General features: G+C 47.8%; 1 protein-coding gene across 8 annotated transcripts in view; it reads right to left on the bottom strand.

Annotated features, from left to right (window-relative positions):
* Nucleotides 1-17,053, bottom strand: part of HIPK2 (homeodomain interacting protein kinase 2) — a 172,065-nt gene that overhangs the window by 15,571 nt on the left and 139,441 nt on the right. For 5 of the 8 annotated variants that reach the window (XM_033098886.1, XM_033098887.1, XM_033098892.1 and 2 more), the window contains exons 10-13: nucleotides 16,369-16,511; nucleotides 13,434-13,613; nucleotides 10,441-10,722; nucleotides 1,506-1,750 (exon numbers count right to left, since the gene is read on the bottom strand). In XM_033098886.1, the coding sequence (XP_032954777.1) occupies nucleotides 1,506-1,750; nucleotides 10,441-10,722; nucleotides 13,434-13,613; nucleotides 16,369-16,511 (850 nt within the window). The remainder of the gene's footprint in view (nucleotides 1-1,505; nucleotides 1,751-10,440; nucleotides 10,723-13,433; nucleotides 13,614-16,368; nucleotides 16,512-17,053) is intronic. The other 3 variants (XM_033098889.1, XM_033098890.1, XM_033098894.1) reach the window with 1 other exon arrangement.

Here is a 17,053-nt window from a genome sequence, read left to right as displayed (position 1 = left end):
GCTACAAACCCTTTGCAAACCCCCTACCGTATCCATCCATTCATGAGATAAAATTTAGCAGTGAGGTGGCTGCCGCAGGGAAGACTTTCTCTGACGGAGGTAAAGTCAGCTTGGGCCACCGGGCTGACAACCAGGAGTGACTGCTCATTAGGCAGTAAGCACATCCATGTGTTAAATGGGCTGAACATGCAGCTTCCAGGTTTTGACAAACGTATTTAAAACACTTAAATAATGACACAATATACAACATGACAGAAATTACATCCTTTGCAAATACTTGAACTTACAACTGTGTGATGGATATAGTTTTAAACAGTTATTTGTGGGATACTTGAGCAGACAAGTATTGAGGGCCACTGTTCTGGGGCATCCTGTCCCCTGGGGAACACCTCTGTTTGCCCTCAGCTTCCTTTGGTCACTGCTAGAGACTGCTGCTTCCTGCCAAGGCTTCCACTAAAATACTTGCCTGGGAAAGAGAAATCCTCACGTCCCACACTATGCAGGATGGCCTATGGGCGGGACAAGTCCCCAAAGAGCCCATCCTGAATTCCACTCTCTACCCTCAGGTCGTCCTCAGGGGACTACCTGACTCACCTAGGCCGAGTGGGCCTTACCCTCGTGGGGTGGTTACCCCAAGAAGGTTCCAAGGTCTCCTGGAGCAACCTTCGGTGACACAGACGGGATGAATGAGTAATAGCTCTGAATAGTGACTTCTCACATCAAAACAAAATCTTTTCGGTTGTCTCTATCCCTTTCCTTCTAAATGGTGCCGTGAGGGCACTGACTAGCTGGGGTGGGCTGGTGACGGTTTGGGGCAGAAAAACAGATGCGCAAATTTCTTCTGGTTCATTCCCCAAATTCTTCCCCTGGCGAGACTGAGCAAGGGAGTCACTGAATAGATGCTACTAAATCTAGGGTGAGGTGCTAAGTGTATCTGGAAGGTTAAGTTCTCAGCCTTTCTTCCAGGGCCCCGTTTTCAGGACAAGCCTTACACGGGATGGAAGGAGTCCTAATCAAGCAACGCGTGAGGGAGAAGCACGCTTGCCATAACCTGTCCTCCCAACAGTGACTTCCAAGGAGATACAAGAAGAGCCTGTTTCACCATCACTGACGGAGACTTGAAGAAGGTTCTTCCTCCACAGGCAGTGTCCCCACTTCCCCTGGGCCTCTTGGAAGGAGTGAGGCCAGAAGTTGGCCAGGAACTCCCCACACTAGGTGTCTTTCCAGATCGGCGGATAAGGACCTGGGTGGCTTTTATTTTATACAGTCAACCAGGTCAGAGGGAGAGACACTGTAAAGGCAGTGACGTATTAGTCACAGAATTAAACTACGAAAACGCTGCTCGTATGATGTGATGCTAAGCAGAATCCTACCTTGGCTACCTGAACAGGATCCTTGGTGAGGATCTGCCATAACCTGGCGCTTAGCTCTCATGTAACACAACCGGTAACAGCAGAATGCAAGAAAACCAGACACGTTCCTGGCCTGTCCAGGCCCCGAATTACCTGGCACCAGGCTGTCACATTCCACCAACACTTCGCTGGCCTGGGTTTTCAGGGGTGGCACGATGATGGTTCGGGGGTTCCCCGTGCAGTGATTCTCCAGGCCCCCCTTGGTGTCAAAGGTGGTGGTGGCGTGACCGGCACGTTGCTGCACGGCGTACGGGCTGGTGGTGCTGGAGGAGTCGGAGTACGGAGAGTCGTGGACTGTGACACAGCTGATGACGTTTTTCCTCTGCTTGGAGACAGTGCTGAAAACAGAGAGAAGACACAACCGTGAGAAGCGAGACAGCAAACCAGCTGCTCATAGCAGTCGTGTGGGGCAGGGGAGGGAAGAAGAGCGAGAGAGGGGGCAGGAATGTAACTTCTGCTCTCATTCTGTTACCCTAACGGGGAGGCAGGGCACACACATGTCACCTGCCTAACGGGTCAAGGGGGATATATGAAGACATGAGAAAGGGCTGGAGTTGGGCCTACAGGCACTTCTGGAAACCGGGGAGTAAGGTATTTCTGGGTGGGCCTGGCCTCTCCCCTGCAACAGCAGAGCTCAGAACTGCAGGGCAAGCACCTGTAGCCCAGAGTGGGGTGGCCATGCATCTGAGCAAACAGAGAGCCCAGCAAGACCCAGGCCACCTGAGCTCCTGGTTTAGGAGACCACCACCGCTGGGAAGGGAACAGCACAAGCTTAGGATTGGGGCCTGGGAGACTGAGCAAACTTAGGCAGGATGGAATGGAACATCCAAGAGGAAGCAGGACACAGAGATGGGGATGGAAGCAAAGTGAGGTTCTGAGAGGCTGATTCCCATAGTGCAGTTCAGGCTCGTTGAGAAAGAGAAATCAGAGCTGGACTCGACACCCTCGGCCACCTTTTTGCTGTGAGGGTGCTGTGTGGGGTGACTTTGTGGCACAGGCCACTCAGGACCTCTGAGAGGCCCCTTCTGAGGGGAGGAAAGGGGAGACCCCTCAGATCAGGGAGGCGACAGCACTGCATGTGGATGGGTCTGAGGCGCCACCGGGAGGTTGCCTATGCGACAGCTGCTCTGGACCCTGGTCTGTTTCACCCTGTGTCTGAAACTTAATGTGCCAACAGGGAGGAATGAGCTCTGGATGGCTCTTGGCCACAGGACATTTTTTCCCCTGAGATATTTATGTTTGTGTGGTTACTTTGAGAACCAATTCTGTCTGCCTCCAAGCTCCGTGAGAGGCTGGTAGGACGATGGATATGAAATGTGCTACTTACTGTGAAGATTTAAAAAATGGATTTTCATCTATTTTTGTATATTGACCATCTATTTTTAAGAAACATTGATCGCCTAAATGAGATGGTCAGTTTCCATCTAATTTGCTAAGAGAAGGCGCCAGTATTTATAGAGGCCTAATGGGGACACGACAATCCCCGAGGTGTTTTGGCCAAGGTCACACGGCCAGTCACAGGCCAGATTCTCTCCAAGGTCGATCTTTGCCTCCTAAGGGCAGCAGAGAAGTGCGCAAACTCAGGAGCCCCAGGCAGCCGGGCAGAAGGTGAGTGGAAGGACAGCAGGGCTGCTCCCCGACGGGAGGCTGGAGGGGGCTGGGCGGCGAGTCCACAGCTCAGGCCTCCTGCTCCACTGACATTGGGGCTGGATAATTCCCCTAGGGGCTGCGCATTCTGTCCCCCTGGCTCAGGGTAGAAAGGCCCCTCCCTAACTGTGTCTGGGTAAGAACGTGGGCCCTGCAGCCAGATGTCAAACGTCAGCATTTGCTGGTGATGTGGCCTTAGGAAGCAATTCAACCTGAGTGGCCCAGTCTCCTCATCAGTAAAATGTGGATAATAATAGTAGCTAGATCATAGGCTTGTTTTGAGAATTAAGTTAGAAAATACATGAAAAGTGTTTTGAATAGTGTATGACATATAGTAAGTATTCTATAAAAATTAGCTATTAGTATTATTATTATTGTATTTACCTTATTTAACATGTGAAAATAGGTTTACAAAAAATGTAACTAGGCAAAGTAAATTACATCAAGGCATGAATTTGCTGGAAAAGTTTCTACTTTATGAATAAACCAGAAGATTGATATGAAAGAAATTAAAACCCATCAGTTAGATGTCTTGGAGGTCTATGCTAGGTGCCACAGGGAATTCCTGTACAAAGAAATACAATACATGTCTCTGCTCTGCTTGGAAGGAGATTAAAATCTCAGTGGGGGAACTGTATAAAAACATGACAAGTTAAACAGTAAAAGCTTTAAAGTAATAGTTAAAGAGAATAATGGATGTCACAAAGCCTTCCGTGATGAACTGTCAAATGATTTAAATAGATAATTGTTACGACCGCAAAAGGTGAGGAATGAGCATATATTTATATCTTTTCATATTAACTTTGATAAAATAGACAAATTTTAATTAATAAAGACCTACACTTCCTACCTATAACAATTATAAATGCAAAAAGTCCATATGCTTGTTCCTCAGAAAGCTAAACAGGGCATTTCCATATGACCCAGCAAATCCACTCCTGGGCAGATACTTTATAAAGGAATTGAAAGCAGGACTCAAACAGATACTTGTACGCCAGTGTTCACAGCAGCATTACTCACAACAGCCAAAAGGTGGAAAATAACCCCCGTGTCCATCAAGGGCTGAATGGATAAACAGAATGTGGTGTGTCCACACAGTGGAGTATTATTCAGCCCTAAAAGTGAGTAAGTACTGACATATGCCGCAATATGGATGAACCTTGGAAATATTATGCTAAGTGAGATAAGCCAGACACAAAAGGGCAGATATCGTATGATTCCACTTACAGGAGGTACCCAGAATAAGCAAATTCATAGAGACGGTAAGTAGGTTAGAGGTGACCAGGGCTGGGGGCGGGAGGAACAGGGCGTTGCTGCCTAATGGGTACAGTTTGCTGGAGGGATGGGAAGGTTCTGGAAGTAGACAGTGGTGATGGGTTGCACACATTTGTGAACATGCTTAATATCAATGAATTGTACACTTAAAAAGTTAAATGGCGAATTTGGTGTTATGTATATGTTACCACAATGTAAAACATTAATGTAATGTAACGAAAACCACTGAATTACACACTTCACATGAGTGAATTATTTGGCATGTGAATTATATCTCAGTTTTTTAAAAGTCCATATGCTTATTCAGAAACAAAAAAGCAAACGGGATTAGCGGGTGGGTGTGGGGTGAGGAAGTGGAGGTGGGGGGGTCACACGAGATTTGGCACAAGAATTATAAAGTGGGGCACCAGGAGAAGATCCCTGAGGCTATAAAGTTGGGAGAAGGAATCCAAGAGCAGCAAGACATTGTGGACAGCTGTGGAATTAGGAGGGAGTATTGGAGGGAAGGAGAGAGACCTGCCACAGGGAGACAAAGACGAGTGAGACCTGCAGCTGTTTCCTGCGGGCTGGGGCTGGGCAAAGGGAAACTACCGTCCGTGCCAAGTCTGCTGTGCAGCAAGATGCCATTAGAGGGAAACCTGCTTTCCTCCCACAGGGTACAAAGTGGTCCCAGGACCGGGGAGGAGGCCTAGGAGGCATGACCATGCAGCTCCCAGCTCCCGAGGGGATGCAAGGAGACGGCACTGCCCTGCCCTTCACGCTCAGCTTCCGTCACAGCCGGTTCTGGGTGACTAACACGAACCCACAGTGGCTGGTCTGGTCATCTCACAAAATGCAGACACTTCTGTTGCAGGTGTGTGGGCTGGGGGTGGTGGACCCCACAGGAAGAACAGAGGCTGGCTCTCTAATGTGTCCTGGGAGCTGGTGTTCTAGTCCTGGCTCTGCTGTCCCTTTACTGGTGTGACCCCGGACATGCCTCCAGCTCCATCCAACCTGCTATGAAATCCATTAGGGAGAATGGTATTAAAGGATCTGTTGTGAGGGTCCCTTAAAGATTTATTAAGACACTTAAATTCCCTACATGTAGACCCACACGCGGCCAATTCCCGCTGACCATAGCTTCCTTAATGTCTGAGTATTTTTCAAAACGAGCAAATTAAAATCACACACACACAACATTAATTTTGGCCAAGCAGTAATAAAATTCAAATTGGACATATTTTGAATTCTTCACTCAAATTTGGAAACTGTGAAGTTTCAGCTCAATGTAAGAATTTTCTGACAATGGGAACTATCTGAACATACAATGGGCCACTTCACGAACCAGGGGGCTTCCTGTCACCGAACGATGGCTTTCTGGCAAGTCTTGTAACAGCTGAAAGCTTGGTCTAGATGAACTGTAAGAATTTAGGGCCACCTCCTGGTGGAAACCTAACAGGTAGTGGGGTCCCACTCTTCATGGGTCCCCTCTCTTTCATTGGAACTGGGACACCCCTACACCTAATGAGCAAAGAGGTACCACCCAGTCCAATGCTGATTTACCTACCTTTTTGGATCTGCGTGTGATAGGTTTGAAAAAGGTGAATTAATTTGACAGCTCTGTTTTTAATCTCTTCTGTTGTTAGAAATGTCTGTGCTCTACCTGAATATACTATGCAGGTTAGAGAACAAATGGAAAACTGCTAAACGAGTCATGTGAAAAAAGAGCACACACCTGACATTATTACGATGGATTCTTTAGGCTCAAATGCATTGATTCAACTGGGATTCTTTCCACTATAGGGTCTAATTATTATTGATCGCTTATCAATCCCATTATGAATTGGTTAATGGAAGTGAGAAAGTGACAGGAGTAGAATGAGAAATATTTGCTTAAATGGCCTTGAGGGAACATCACTTCTGAATAAAGAACAAAGCTGCCAGAGTTCACCACTGCATTGCGTTGTCATGGCAATAGATGATTTTCATAATTTTAAAATGATGACTAGAAATAAGGCACTAAAAAGTAAAGAAATCAGCCCCAATGGAGAAAACACTGCCACAAGATCATACAAACCCATGACCCGTCCCCTGTGCGGCCCCATCTGGAATGCGTTTCTGATTTCTATTTGCCAGTCTCAGTCAATTCCATCCTTCAAGCCCAGGGTCAAAACTCATCTTCACCAATAAACTTCCCATGACTTACTTCACTTCTCTGATTCCACAGTCAGTGCTATATGTGAAAAATACTACTCCTCTATTATTACAACACTGATTACTAAATCTCGGCAACATTTATCGGATGCAAAACAACCACTGCTCAAAGTGCTTTATATGTGTTATCTCCTCTAATCCTCACGGCAAGATTATGCAGGAAAGAATATTACAACTCTCACCGTAAGAACAAACTTCAGGTGTGGGCAGCTTGGGTCACTTGCTTGTTCAAGGTCACATGGGGCAGAGTCAGATTTGAACTAAGAGCTAGCATTTCTGTGTGTGTGTGTGTGTGTGAGACTAAGCACAACCTTAGCTTTATTTATTTTTTAAAATTTTATTTTATTGTGATAAGAATATTTAACATGAGATCTACCCTCCTAAATATTTAAGGGTGCAATACAGTACCACAAACGCTGAGAATGTAAGCTAACTGAAACTCCTCCTGGTTCCTTTGGGGGCATATTTGGTGGCAGTGGTCTTCTGCAAGCATGGGGGTGTGAGACTAGAACTCCAGGCCTCCCCCTGTAGTTCACCCCGTCAAATGATGCACGACATTGTGCAGGTGAAAAGACCTGGTGAATGTTTGTTGCGATCCCTCCTCCCCTAACTCACTCGCTCCCAGCCTGCCCCCCATGCTCTGGAGTCCTCCCTTCAAGTGGGAGCTGCTGATCACTCATCTGCTCTGGCAACTAACAGTCACCTACTGGGGGTTAGGGTAATACCTGTGCCTTGGCATGCCTTTAAAAATTCTAGGCAATGTCATGTGGTCCTGGAGACTTCGTGACAGCTGCAATGAGGTCTAAAAATGTGAGTTTACCATTTTTGGCCTCACGTTGGCTCTAAAAGGTGCTTGGGGGTGGAGGGGCTGCCATCTGACCCTGCACTCACCACCCCGAGAGTGTCATCGCCCCCCTGACTCTCTAGCCGGCGTGGAGGCTGAGACCCACAGGGGAGTAATCAGCATTTCAGGCAGTTATGGGGCTAGCCCTGGAAATTGAAAGATGCTAGACTTGGGTGAGTACCCAACAGGCCATGAGGTCAGGAACTCAGCAGACTAGAGATCTAGATGCTCACGGCACAGGAGAAGCCAGCTTTGGGAGGAAGAGTGACCAGAGGCGAGGCGGGAAGTCGCCACTGTTCAAACTGAACACTGACGGGCTAGAGAAGCTTCTAGTGGAGAGGAGCCAAGCGTCCCCCAGTGGGTTGCATTTGGGGGTACAGAACTGATGCTTTCCCAGGAGCTCCCCAGTACTTCTGACAAAGCTGACCACCCCCGTCCAAGGGGGGGCCCTCCAGGCCCCCTTTCTGTTCTGAGAAGCCTCTCTTCCTTGCCTCCAGTGTTCTCTCCGATCGGCCACCCCACGTGCTCTTATCCCCAGCCCATCTCTGAGGCTCTGCCCCCCACTTTATGTCACTGGGGCAGTCTTACTTCCTCTACTGTTTGTCCACCCCTGCCCAGACCCAAAGGGGCCTTAAAAAGTGCCCTCTCCCCTGCTATCTCCTCAAGCTATTTTCCCTTTGCACCCCCATAGTGCTCTGCTAGCTTTCACGGGACTGCTGCTGTTTTATGTTACAATGATTTGTAGGTGTCTTATCTTGCTTATTGCCCTGCAATCCTCCTGAGGAGAGACTGCCCACTTTATTAATACAACACCTGCAGTTCCTAGCAAATATGATATGAATAATCATATCCTCCCCATTTTTCTCTTATTCCAAAACGTAATCGCAATAATGGGATCACATTACACACAGTCATTTCTCTATAAATAAAACAGCTACTGGTTTCCGTTTTATCCTACTCAGACTCCAATACACTTTCCTGTCTTCTTGGGCCCTAGAACACTTTTTAAAGGCGACAGTCATTTGATCTTTCCAGAAAACACTACATCTCATTCTCCTGTCCCAACTGTGGAGAGCTGAAACCCTTGGCGATGACACTCTGGTCTCTACCTGCAGCTCCCGCATTCGCTGTTCTGTCTCCGGTACATTTAATTATCCTGGGCAGTCCCCTACATTTTTCATTTTATGACGCTCTGGGACTCGGTGGCCCACTGTCACTGCTGGTGGCTGCTCCTCACACGTGTACCTGCCCCTCGGCTCCTTCCCTGCTCTCCCCTACGTCTCAAGCCATTTACATCACCCGTCCTCACATGCTGGCCAGCACTTGAGCTCTGTCTCTTCCGGGGCCCTTGGGGGCTGCGGCGGGAGCAGGCTGTGCTTCGGCTGCGCCTGGTGCTCTCAGCCCCGGCAGCTCGGACTGGAGAGACGGTGGCCTCGTCCCTCTCTTTCCTCAGACATGCTATTCAATTCTCTCCTGAGCACGTGTGTGGAGAGTCTGTACCATTCAACTCTCATACTTCAAAAACGATATTCCAACCTAGTCAACTGTCATATTTTTAAATGGCTTCTGCTTTTTTCCAGTTGTGGCAAAGGGCTGTGTGAGGCTGTTGGGCCCACCTGATGCCCAATTCTACACACGCGTGGATGGGCCTCTCCAGGCTGGAGGCCGGTCCAGGGCTGGGAAAAGCCTGTCTTTGTGAAGGGACTGCCTGGGCCCATAATATTCCTGGGCTGGGGGCATGAGGCACCGGGGAGGATGGAGTATTGGCTCCACCTAGGGCTGTTACTAAAAAGGAAACTGAGGCCAGTCCTGGCGTAGGTAGGTGGGGAGTGAAGCACTATGCCTGGCCTCCCAGACCCGGTGGCCCCTCTGGCCCCGGGTGCAATGCTAGGACCAGCTGTGCTCCAATTATGTTCTTTACTGAGACCCACTTGAGTCAGGCTGAGCCATTAAACGGGGACAGAGGACACCCCAATGAGGCATATGCTAGGCCTACCACGAAAACCAAACAAAACATGAGTTGATGATAAAGATGGGAAGAGGGATGCCCACGGAGGAGCAGCCATAGTGAAAATGTTTTAGTCACTCATCTGTGTATTTCGTCATGATTTCAAGCGTGGGAATTTATTATCTAATCAAAAGGCCTTCGGATGCCTAATTAGTGACATTGCATCCAATCAAGAATTAGTGATTCAGGCATAATTGCATCCGGTCCTGGGGTGTGTGCTGTCTGGCAGCACTGGGCTGGGGCTGGCAGGCCGCCCTTCCCCGGCCCTTGGTCCCAATGTGAGGAGACAGCAGGTCGGGGTCATGAGGCTTTGGATTGATAAAATCCCGGGACCCCTGGAGGTGCAGAAGGCCAGGGGACACACCCTTCTGGAGGGGCCAATTCCAGGGGCTCACCAGGCGTCCCAAGCACAAACCGCATTCTGCTCAAGTCCAGCGGGAAAACGTAGGAAGAGGCTCTGGTGCCAGAGATAACAGTCTCGCAAATATAATAATATTTCTTCCCTCTTCCCAGGAAGCACAGAGAGTAAAATGAGTTCTTACTACTTTGGAATAAACAGTAATGCGCTCTGGGTGAAGAGCCAACTGGCAGTTTGAAAGATTGGGTTAATCATACACAGGGAAATTTCTGATTAATTGGACAATTATTTTGAATTCTGTGAGAGCCAAGGTGATATTAGAGAAATATTCTGACCAACTGGGAATAAATTCAATAGCCTGAGGCAGAGCTTCTTAAGCTTACGGGGTTTGAAATACACTGGCATCGTGTGCCTGATTTTTTATGGTCTCAAATGCCCCAAATGTATAGAGCCTATAACTATTTTTTAAGACCAAAGTGATTCAAAATTATTTTGGCTTTGAACAATTATGGAAACTCTGCCTGATGTTCCCTTGAAATCACTTTAGGACTCCAGGACGTGGCAAAACTACAATTTAGGGACAAGGAGAGAGTGATGATACAAAGTGGCCTAGCTCCACAGATAACTATCTCTGTGTGAGCCGCCACACACAGCGCACACCTGTCCTGGTTCTCCCTGGAGTCTGAAGGTGGCAAGGCCTCACCTGGTGGGGGCGTGCTTCTGTTCCTCCTCCTCATCTGTGTCGCTGCTGATGGTGATGACGCTGACCGTGGGGCTGGGGGTGTCGGGAATGACAATCGTCTGCCGCTGCCGCTCTCTGGTGGTGCTGGACGCCCCGTCACCCCAGCCGCATGTGACGGAGGAGCTGCAGGCCGGGCTGCTGTGCACCAGGGCACAGCGGGGTGGTGTGTTCTCCTTGACACGCTTGGACCGCTGAGGGGAGCTGATGGCCTGAGAGGAGGACACCTCACAGGTGGAGACGTTTCTGTAACAACAAAGTCACACAGACTCACAGAGGAAGGTCAGCCCAGCAGCGCCTTCTAAGGAGCCTAACTGTCTAGAAATCCCAGCTTTGCCAAATCTCCATAAAGAAGTTAGAGGGTCCGGGCCATCAGGCTTCACCTGTAACCAGGTAAGCGGCCGCCTCTAGAGGGCTTTCTTTCAGGTAGTCCCTACACAGATGGGACAGCAGCCTGGCCTTCTCAGGGCTCTGGAATGGCGCCAGGTGCCAGCTCCAAGCAGGACCAAGGGAAGAGCCAGGGCTCTATGAAGGGGAAGGGTTGTGCCCAAGATGGGCTGGCCTTGTGGGGGTAGAGGTGAATGCCCAGGATTTAAGTGTGTCTGCCCCAAAGCAGCCTCATCTTCAGGGTCAAGGTCTGATTTCCTGAGCTCCGTCTGGTCATCCTCCCAAATGCCCTTAGGTCTTATTTGGGGGAAGAAATGGTATTTACCACATAAAGCTTTCATTTCCTTGCTAATGGCTGCTTTACCATTTAATAAATTAAAGCTCTCATTTCTTAAGAGTGTCTAGATCTAAAAGATCTAACGTTGGCGAAAGTTTAGCCTTTCCTCCTTCCTCCTCTGGGAAAAGGACATGACCATAAAAGTATCTGTGCGTGTATAATTAAAAAATTTTCCTTGCCTGGATTTTGAGCCTGAGCCGCAGGCTCCTGAGCCTCATAGGAAGCTTACAAGTCACTTTCAATTGTAATGAAAAAGTGGACGAGGAAAAGGTGCGCTTAAAAAGGGACCCTTTGATCTTGATTTTGATCAACTGAAGATTCCTCATCAAATACGTCAATGTAATTTCCAGTAACTTTAGGGAAAACACACCTGACCTTTCCCCCTTCCCATCGACACTTGCTGACTGGGTCACATCTGTACAGTGAGACCAAAGCCAACCTGATATGTCCTTAGAGACTCTTCCACCTTCTAGCTACGGGGATGGCAGTAAGATGAAAATAATTCCATAAAGATGAACTTATTTAATTTTCTATTTATTTGGTGTCAGATATGTTACTTGTTCCTTTTGGGAGGCTGGTAATAAGTTTTACTGATAAGACTGTACCATTGTTTACCATAAACCTATATATCTGTTATTGTTAATGTTACAATTTTGAGATTATGTTTTCACCACTCCAGCAGTTAAAATATCTCCACTGGCATTATTAAAGTACGCTTGGCTGCACCACCCAACGTGGAGAACATTCTAGTCTTCAGGCTGTTTGCCTAAAGCATTGGTTTTAAAGATAGGCAAATACATCACTTTCACTAGAATTATACTGATCTTGAAATGCACTGACAATGAACCTCAAAAAGCTAGGTGCACAGTGAGCAAGCGACAGGGAGGGACTTGTCAACAATTTGGCAGGCTCTTACCTGGCCCAGGTGAGCCACAAAGATGCTAGCATCAGCCCTGGGTCAGACCAGTGTTCTGTGTGACGGCCTACCTCGCTGGGCACGACAGAGCCTGAGGATTGAGATGCTGGCCTATGTTGCTGCCCAATCTAATAATGACATGGGTGTGTTGTCACAGGGCTGCCAAATGAAAGCATTTTGGAGGCCTGCCACTGATCTAAGGTGAATTTCCCTGAGTTGTCAGCAACACCCAAATAAGGACTCTTGAAGGACAGTAACTTGAGAGAGTCAGCTCTTGTATTAATTTCTGAATGAGAATGAAAAAAGGCAGGCTTCATTTCCGGTGCCTGGCTATATGAGGAAGTAGGAAACCCAACTTTGCTCGACACTTTATATACTGGACTTTTCTTAATTAACCTATTCCAAATAAGCAATTGGGTTCCTCCACGTCAGGGTTTCCCTCCACTGGAGAGAAACGTAGGGTAATTCTGCCACTGCACAGCCTTGACCTTTATTTTTTCTTTGGTTTGGAAACCTCTATTTTTTAAAAAAAAATCAGGTTTATTGTGGTACAGGAAAAGTTACCCTTTTGAAGTGTTAAGTTTTGACAAATGTATGATCATATAACCTCACCACAATCCAGACACTGAGCTTTTTCACCCCCCTGGAAAGTTCCCTAATGCTCCTGTCAACCCCGTCCTCTCCTACCCTCCTCCCTGGCAACTCCTGAGCTGGTCTCTGTCTCCAGAGTTCTGCCTTTCCCCAAACGCCACATATATGGAATCATACAGCACGTGGCCTTGTGTGGTTTTGATTTTTAATAGTTCACTGAGATGAGACTGGACTGAAAGGGAACGGGCAAGATTATTCTCCTGCTGGTTAGTGTCCAGGATTAACAAAAGTTACTGCTTATATTTAAGTAAGCAGCGACATGACTTCAATTTCTGACTTTAGATTTCAAAAAAAGCACACGACAACTATTTTTAAAGAAAAGCTATTATGGTTTCCACAGCGCAACTTCACGGGTGAGTCTGAGTGTCCGAGAAGTGGCAGGGGACAGACTCGCTCAAGGCCCCGGCACTGAACCCCGGGACTCCCGGCCCCCACCCCTAGGGAGCTGATCAGGCCGGGAGGAGGGTGAGGCAAGAGGCCGGTGCACACCTGCACACACCTCAGCAGGACCGTCCCCTCCAACCCCGTGACCGGGAGCGTTCAGCTGGCCATTCCCTGCCCCACGCCCGAGACTCAGCGCCCACGCGGATACCCCCTAACACCACAAGGTTTCGTGGACTTTGGATCTGCAGCGGTTCCGCACAGCCAGGCCCACTCTCCACCTACCTTGCAGAGGACTGATGCTGCTTACTCTTCCGGGAGGAGGTGGTGCTGGTTGGCTGCTGCCGCATCACGTGGGCCACGCCCACATTTAAAGGCTGCGCGGCCGGAAGGGTCACGTGACCAGTCAATAGCGCAGGCTGCTGCATGATGGGATTGTAATGGCTGCCGTGAGCATGTGTGTTCCTGAAAGGGAAGTGGGAAAAGGCTCTTTGTTGGTTTTATACGCACAGGGCTTCCTTTTAAGATAAAGGTTTCCCCCACCCCAGTTAAAAGCCCAATTAAACCCCAAAGTTGGTGCTTTCAGTGGCTCGTGGGGTGTTGACGAGATGAGCCCAGCCAGGTGGGCTCATCAGGACCGTCTCCCAGGTGCAGTGAAGTCTGTGCTGTTCTGCAGGGGTGGCAGGAACCCAGTGTGTCGCGCAGTGAGAAAGAGGACATTTCAAGTGGGGAGAGCGCCAAGGACGCGGGCTTAGCCTCAGTTTTGAGAGGAGCAGCTAAATATTCCCTCCGCTTTGAAAGCCCCTGAACAGGTGATTGTGCTGTGTATTTTATTACAGAATTTACAGAGTGGCTTCAACAGGTTATCCCACTCTGTGAGGCAGGCAGCATATCTTAGTGATAACATTTTATAAATGAGGACATTGTGGTTTATGTGGGAAAGAACAAACTGTGAAGACTGGGAGCATGTGTTTTTGGTGTTAGGCAGGATTAGCATTGTTTGGAGTTCTCAGTGGCTAACATGATGCTCGGGCATGTAGCAGCTGATCAATTAATTACATGCTTGCTGAATCAACGATTAGAACTGAAGGTTGACTAGACATGATAGTATAGAGTTTGGCATTAAATCAAAACTAATAACAGTCAGACACGTTGATAGAAATACTGGCAGCCACTATCCTGAAGGTGGGTTGTTTCAAAAGTTCTTATGATCTGGGTTGTGTAGAACTCAAAGGCTTGTTTTCCCACAGAAATATTAGAAATGGTGATTCATTCAGAGACTTGCTCATAAAAGCCCACTTAATTCATTTAAAAAAGCTACAGGAGAATTTATTTGAATTTTAAAAATATTATACAATATCTTTGCAACTTGGGGAACAGGATGAATAGGATAAAAAGAAAGAGCAGGACACTTTGTAGGGATTTTGATAATCTTGGACATTACATGGATTTTAGAAAATGATGTTATAGCTTCGTTATTTTGTTGTTGCTATTCTGCAGACAGCACTGTCTTTTTCCTTTGATACAGGTCTGGCATTGGTACTTTTCTTTTGTTTATTAGCCTTGGTTATGGATGTTCTTTGGTCCACACATGAAATGGAGAAAGAAAGTGTGTAGGCTTTAAGTGTTTTCTGAGGTGACCAGGTTAAGAGATGAGGAGGGATGAGGAATAAGAAAACATGTATGACTGAGTATGTGAATATTGCTGAAATTAAATGAGGTATAAATGCTCAAAGACACAGGAAAGAAGGAGTACAGCATACATGTGGTCTTTTAGGAGAAAAAGGGGTGAGAAAAAAGAAAAACTGGTCAATGTTTCCCACTTGGTTGTTTTCCTAATAAGCTGGAGAGGGGACGTGGTCTTGAGCATGAACCGAGGCCAGTAGGGGAAAGGAAGAAACAGATTTATGTATTCCCTGTCATGTACCAGGCACTGGTGTGGTATGTGTTAAATTCAGCTCAAGTGCTTTGTATTTCGTCTTATTTAAGCCTCCCGACAATCCTGTGAGGCAGGAGGATCCCCACCCTTATTGTCCCCGTTCTACTGAAGAGGAAACCCAAGCTCATCGAAGTCAAGTAACTCGCCCCGGCCATGCAGAGCCAGGATTGAACCCAGGTTTACCAACGAGTGGGGTGGACATGGGGGCTGTCAGTGAGAGGTGAGGGGGGCTGTGGGAAAGAGCCTATATACTCTCTTCACTCGGCAGAAAATTAAATGGAGGAATGGAGGAGGCGGCAGCGGAGGCTTGACTGGGGGCTTATAGCGCTGCCCTCCTACGTGTTACTGAGAGCTCTTCATTCATACTCGGCTTTTCGGTCAGAAAAGGAACTGCGGGGGAGGCCCCTGGTGGGCATGGAGCCTGTCAGAGCGTGAGGGCTATGACCTGCCCTAATGTTTGGGCGGAACGAGAGCCCACACTGCCTCTCATGGGGAATGGGAAGCTGGGGACAACTTGGGGGGGTTGCCGTTTGGCTCTGCACTGGTGGGGGTGCTGGGCTGGGGTGGGCGGAGGTACAAGACAAAGTGGAAAGTGGCCGTAAAACAACAGAGCAAAGGGTGGGTAAGGAAGTCAGCCAGGGGGATAGGTGGGCTCCGGAAGCAGAGGCAGGGGGTAGGACGTGCTGGTGGCTGTCAGCTGGGTGCCTCTGGGGTCTGGAAAGTGGACTTCAGTCTGGAAGCTATGACCACGTATTAACTGAAGAGCCACACTCAGCAAACGACTCAGAGTCTGCCGTTCGAAACGAACCCCATCTGTCAAGCCTTTCCCTGGGAGAGCTGAGAAGCCTCCCGTGTGCCCGCATCTCAAACACCTCGAGAACACTTTCTAGACTTGCTGAGGAGCCTTGGGGACTCTCTCTTCTGCATTCTTTCACTGATGACAAATCAGTGTTTTTTGGGAGTGGAATTTAATTCTGAGCAATAATCAAAAATCATCTAGAGCCAAGTTCAGTGAATTACAGTGGTGGTTTAATGATGTAACTGAATTTTGGGGTGAAAGTGACAACTGACCATAAAGTAATGAAGCTGATTTTCTTGTTTTCTGGTACATTTATTTAAAAATTACCTCTCCTCACACTGAAATCTTATTCCACTCAATATTCTTTTTAATTTAAAAAGCTTTCTACAAATCGGGGAATTCGGGGACAGGCCAGCCTGGCAGCTCTGTAGGTCAGCGGCGGACCTGCCTCCCCGCCCAGACATGTCTGCTCTCCTGCTTACCTCCAGTCGGCCAACTGCTGGGTGCCTGCCATGGTCTCGGGAATCACCGTCGCGTGCTGCACTGATGTGTGGGTGGCCACTCCAGTCAGCTGCTGCCACGCCGGGGGAAGTAGGATCTGCTGGGTCCCGCTTGGCCAGGCCTGCTGTAGAACAGAGCACGTTTGCAATCACCATGTTTGTTGATCACGTGATCAATTTGCATGAGTCAAGTACTTATTCTGTGCTAGTCTCTGTGATGGGTGTGAAAGACCTGGTCTTTGGCCTCAAAAACGAAGTTAAGGGGAGCTACAATGAACATATATGAACTACACAGAAGATAATATGTACATGGGCAAAGAGTTGTATGGAAGGGATTCATTAACATAATTCTGACATCACCAAATATCTGGTACTTGCCTGCATCTGAGAGCAAGCAAATGTGAAATAAAATTCTTCGCTAGGTCTTTAAGCTTAATTGAGAATTACCTTGATCTCTCAAAGCAAAAATGAAAGCTAGAAAGCGACAGCTTGATTCTTCTTAAGTATTAAGATTTTTCTAAGAAATCTAAAATGAATTTTCCTGATTGCTCCTTGAATAGACTTACTGGTGTGTGCGTGTGTGTGTTGGTGTGTTTTAAGTTCTCTGTATCCTCAAATCACTATGCTGCTTGTCTCTGGTCATTAAATGATTCAGACTGGACACAGC

The sequence above is a fragment of the Rhinolophus ferrumequinum genome, chromosome 26, assembly GCF_004115265.2.
Source record: "Rhinolophus ferrumequinum isolate MPI-CBG mRhiFer1 chromosome 26, mRhiFer1_v1.p, whole genome shotgun sequence".
Taxonomy (NCBI): domain Eukaryota; kingdom Metazoa; phylum Chordata; class Mammalia; order Chiroptera; family Rhinolophidae; genus Rhinolophus; species Rhinolophus ferrumequinum.
The sequence above is the reverse complement of the archived record's forward strand: the minus strand, read 5'-3'. Positions and strand labels throughout refer to the sequence as shown.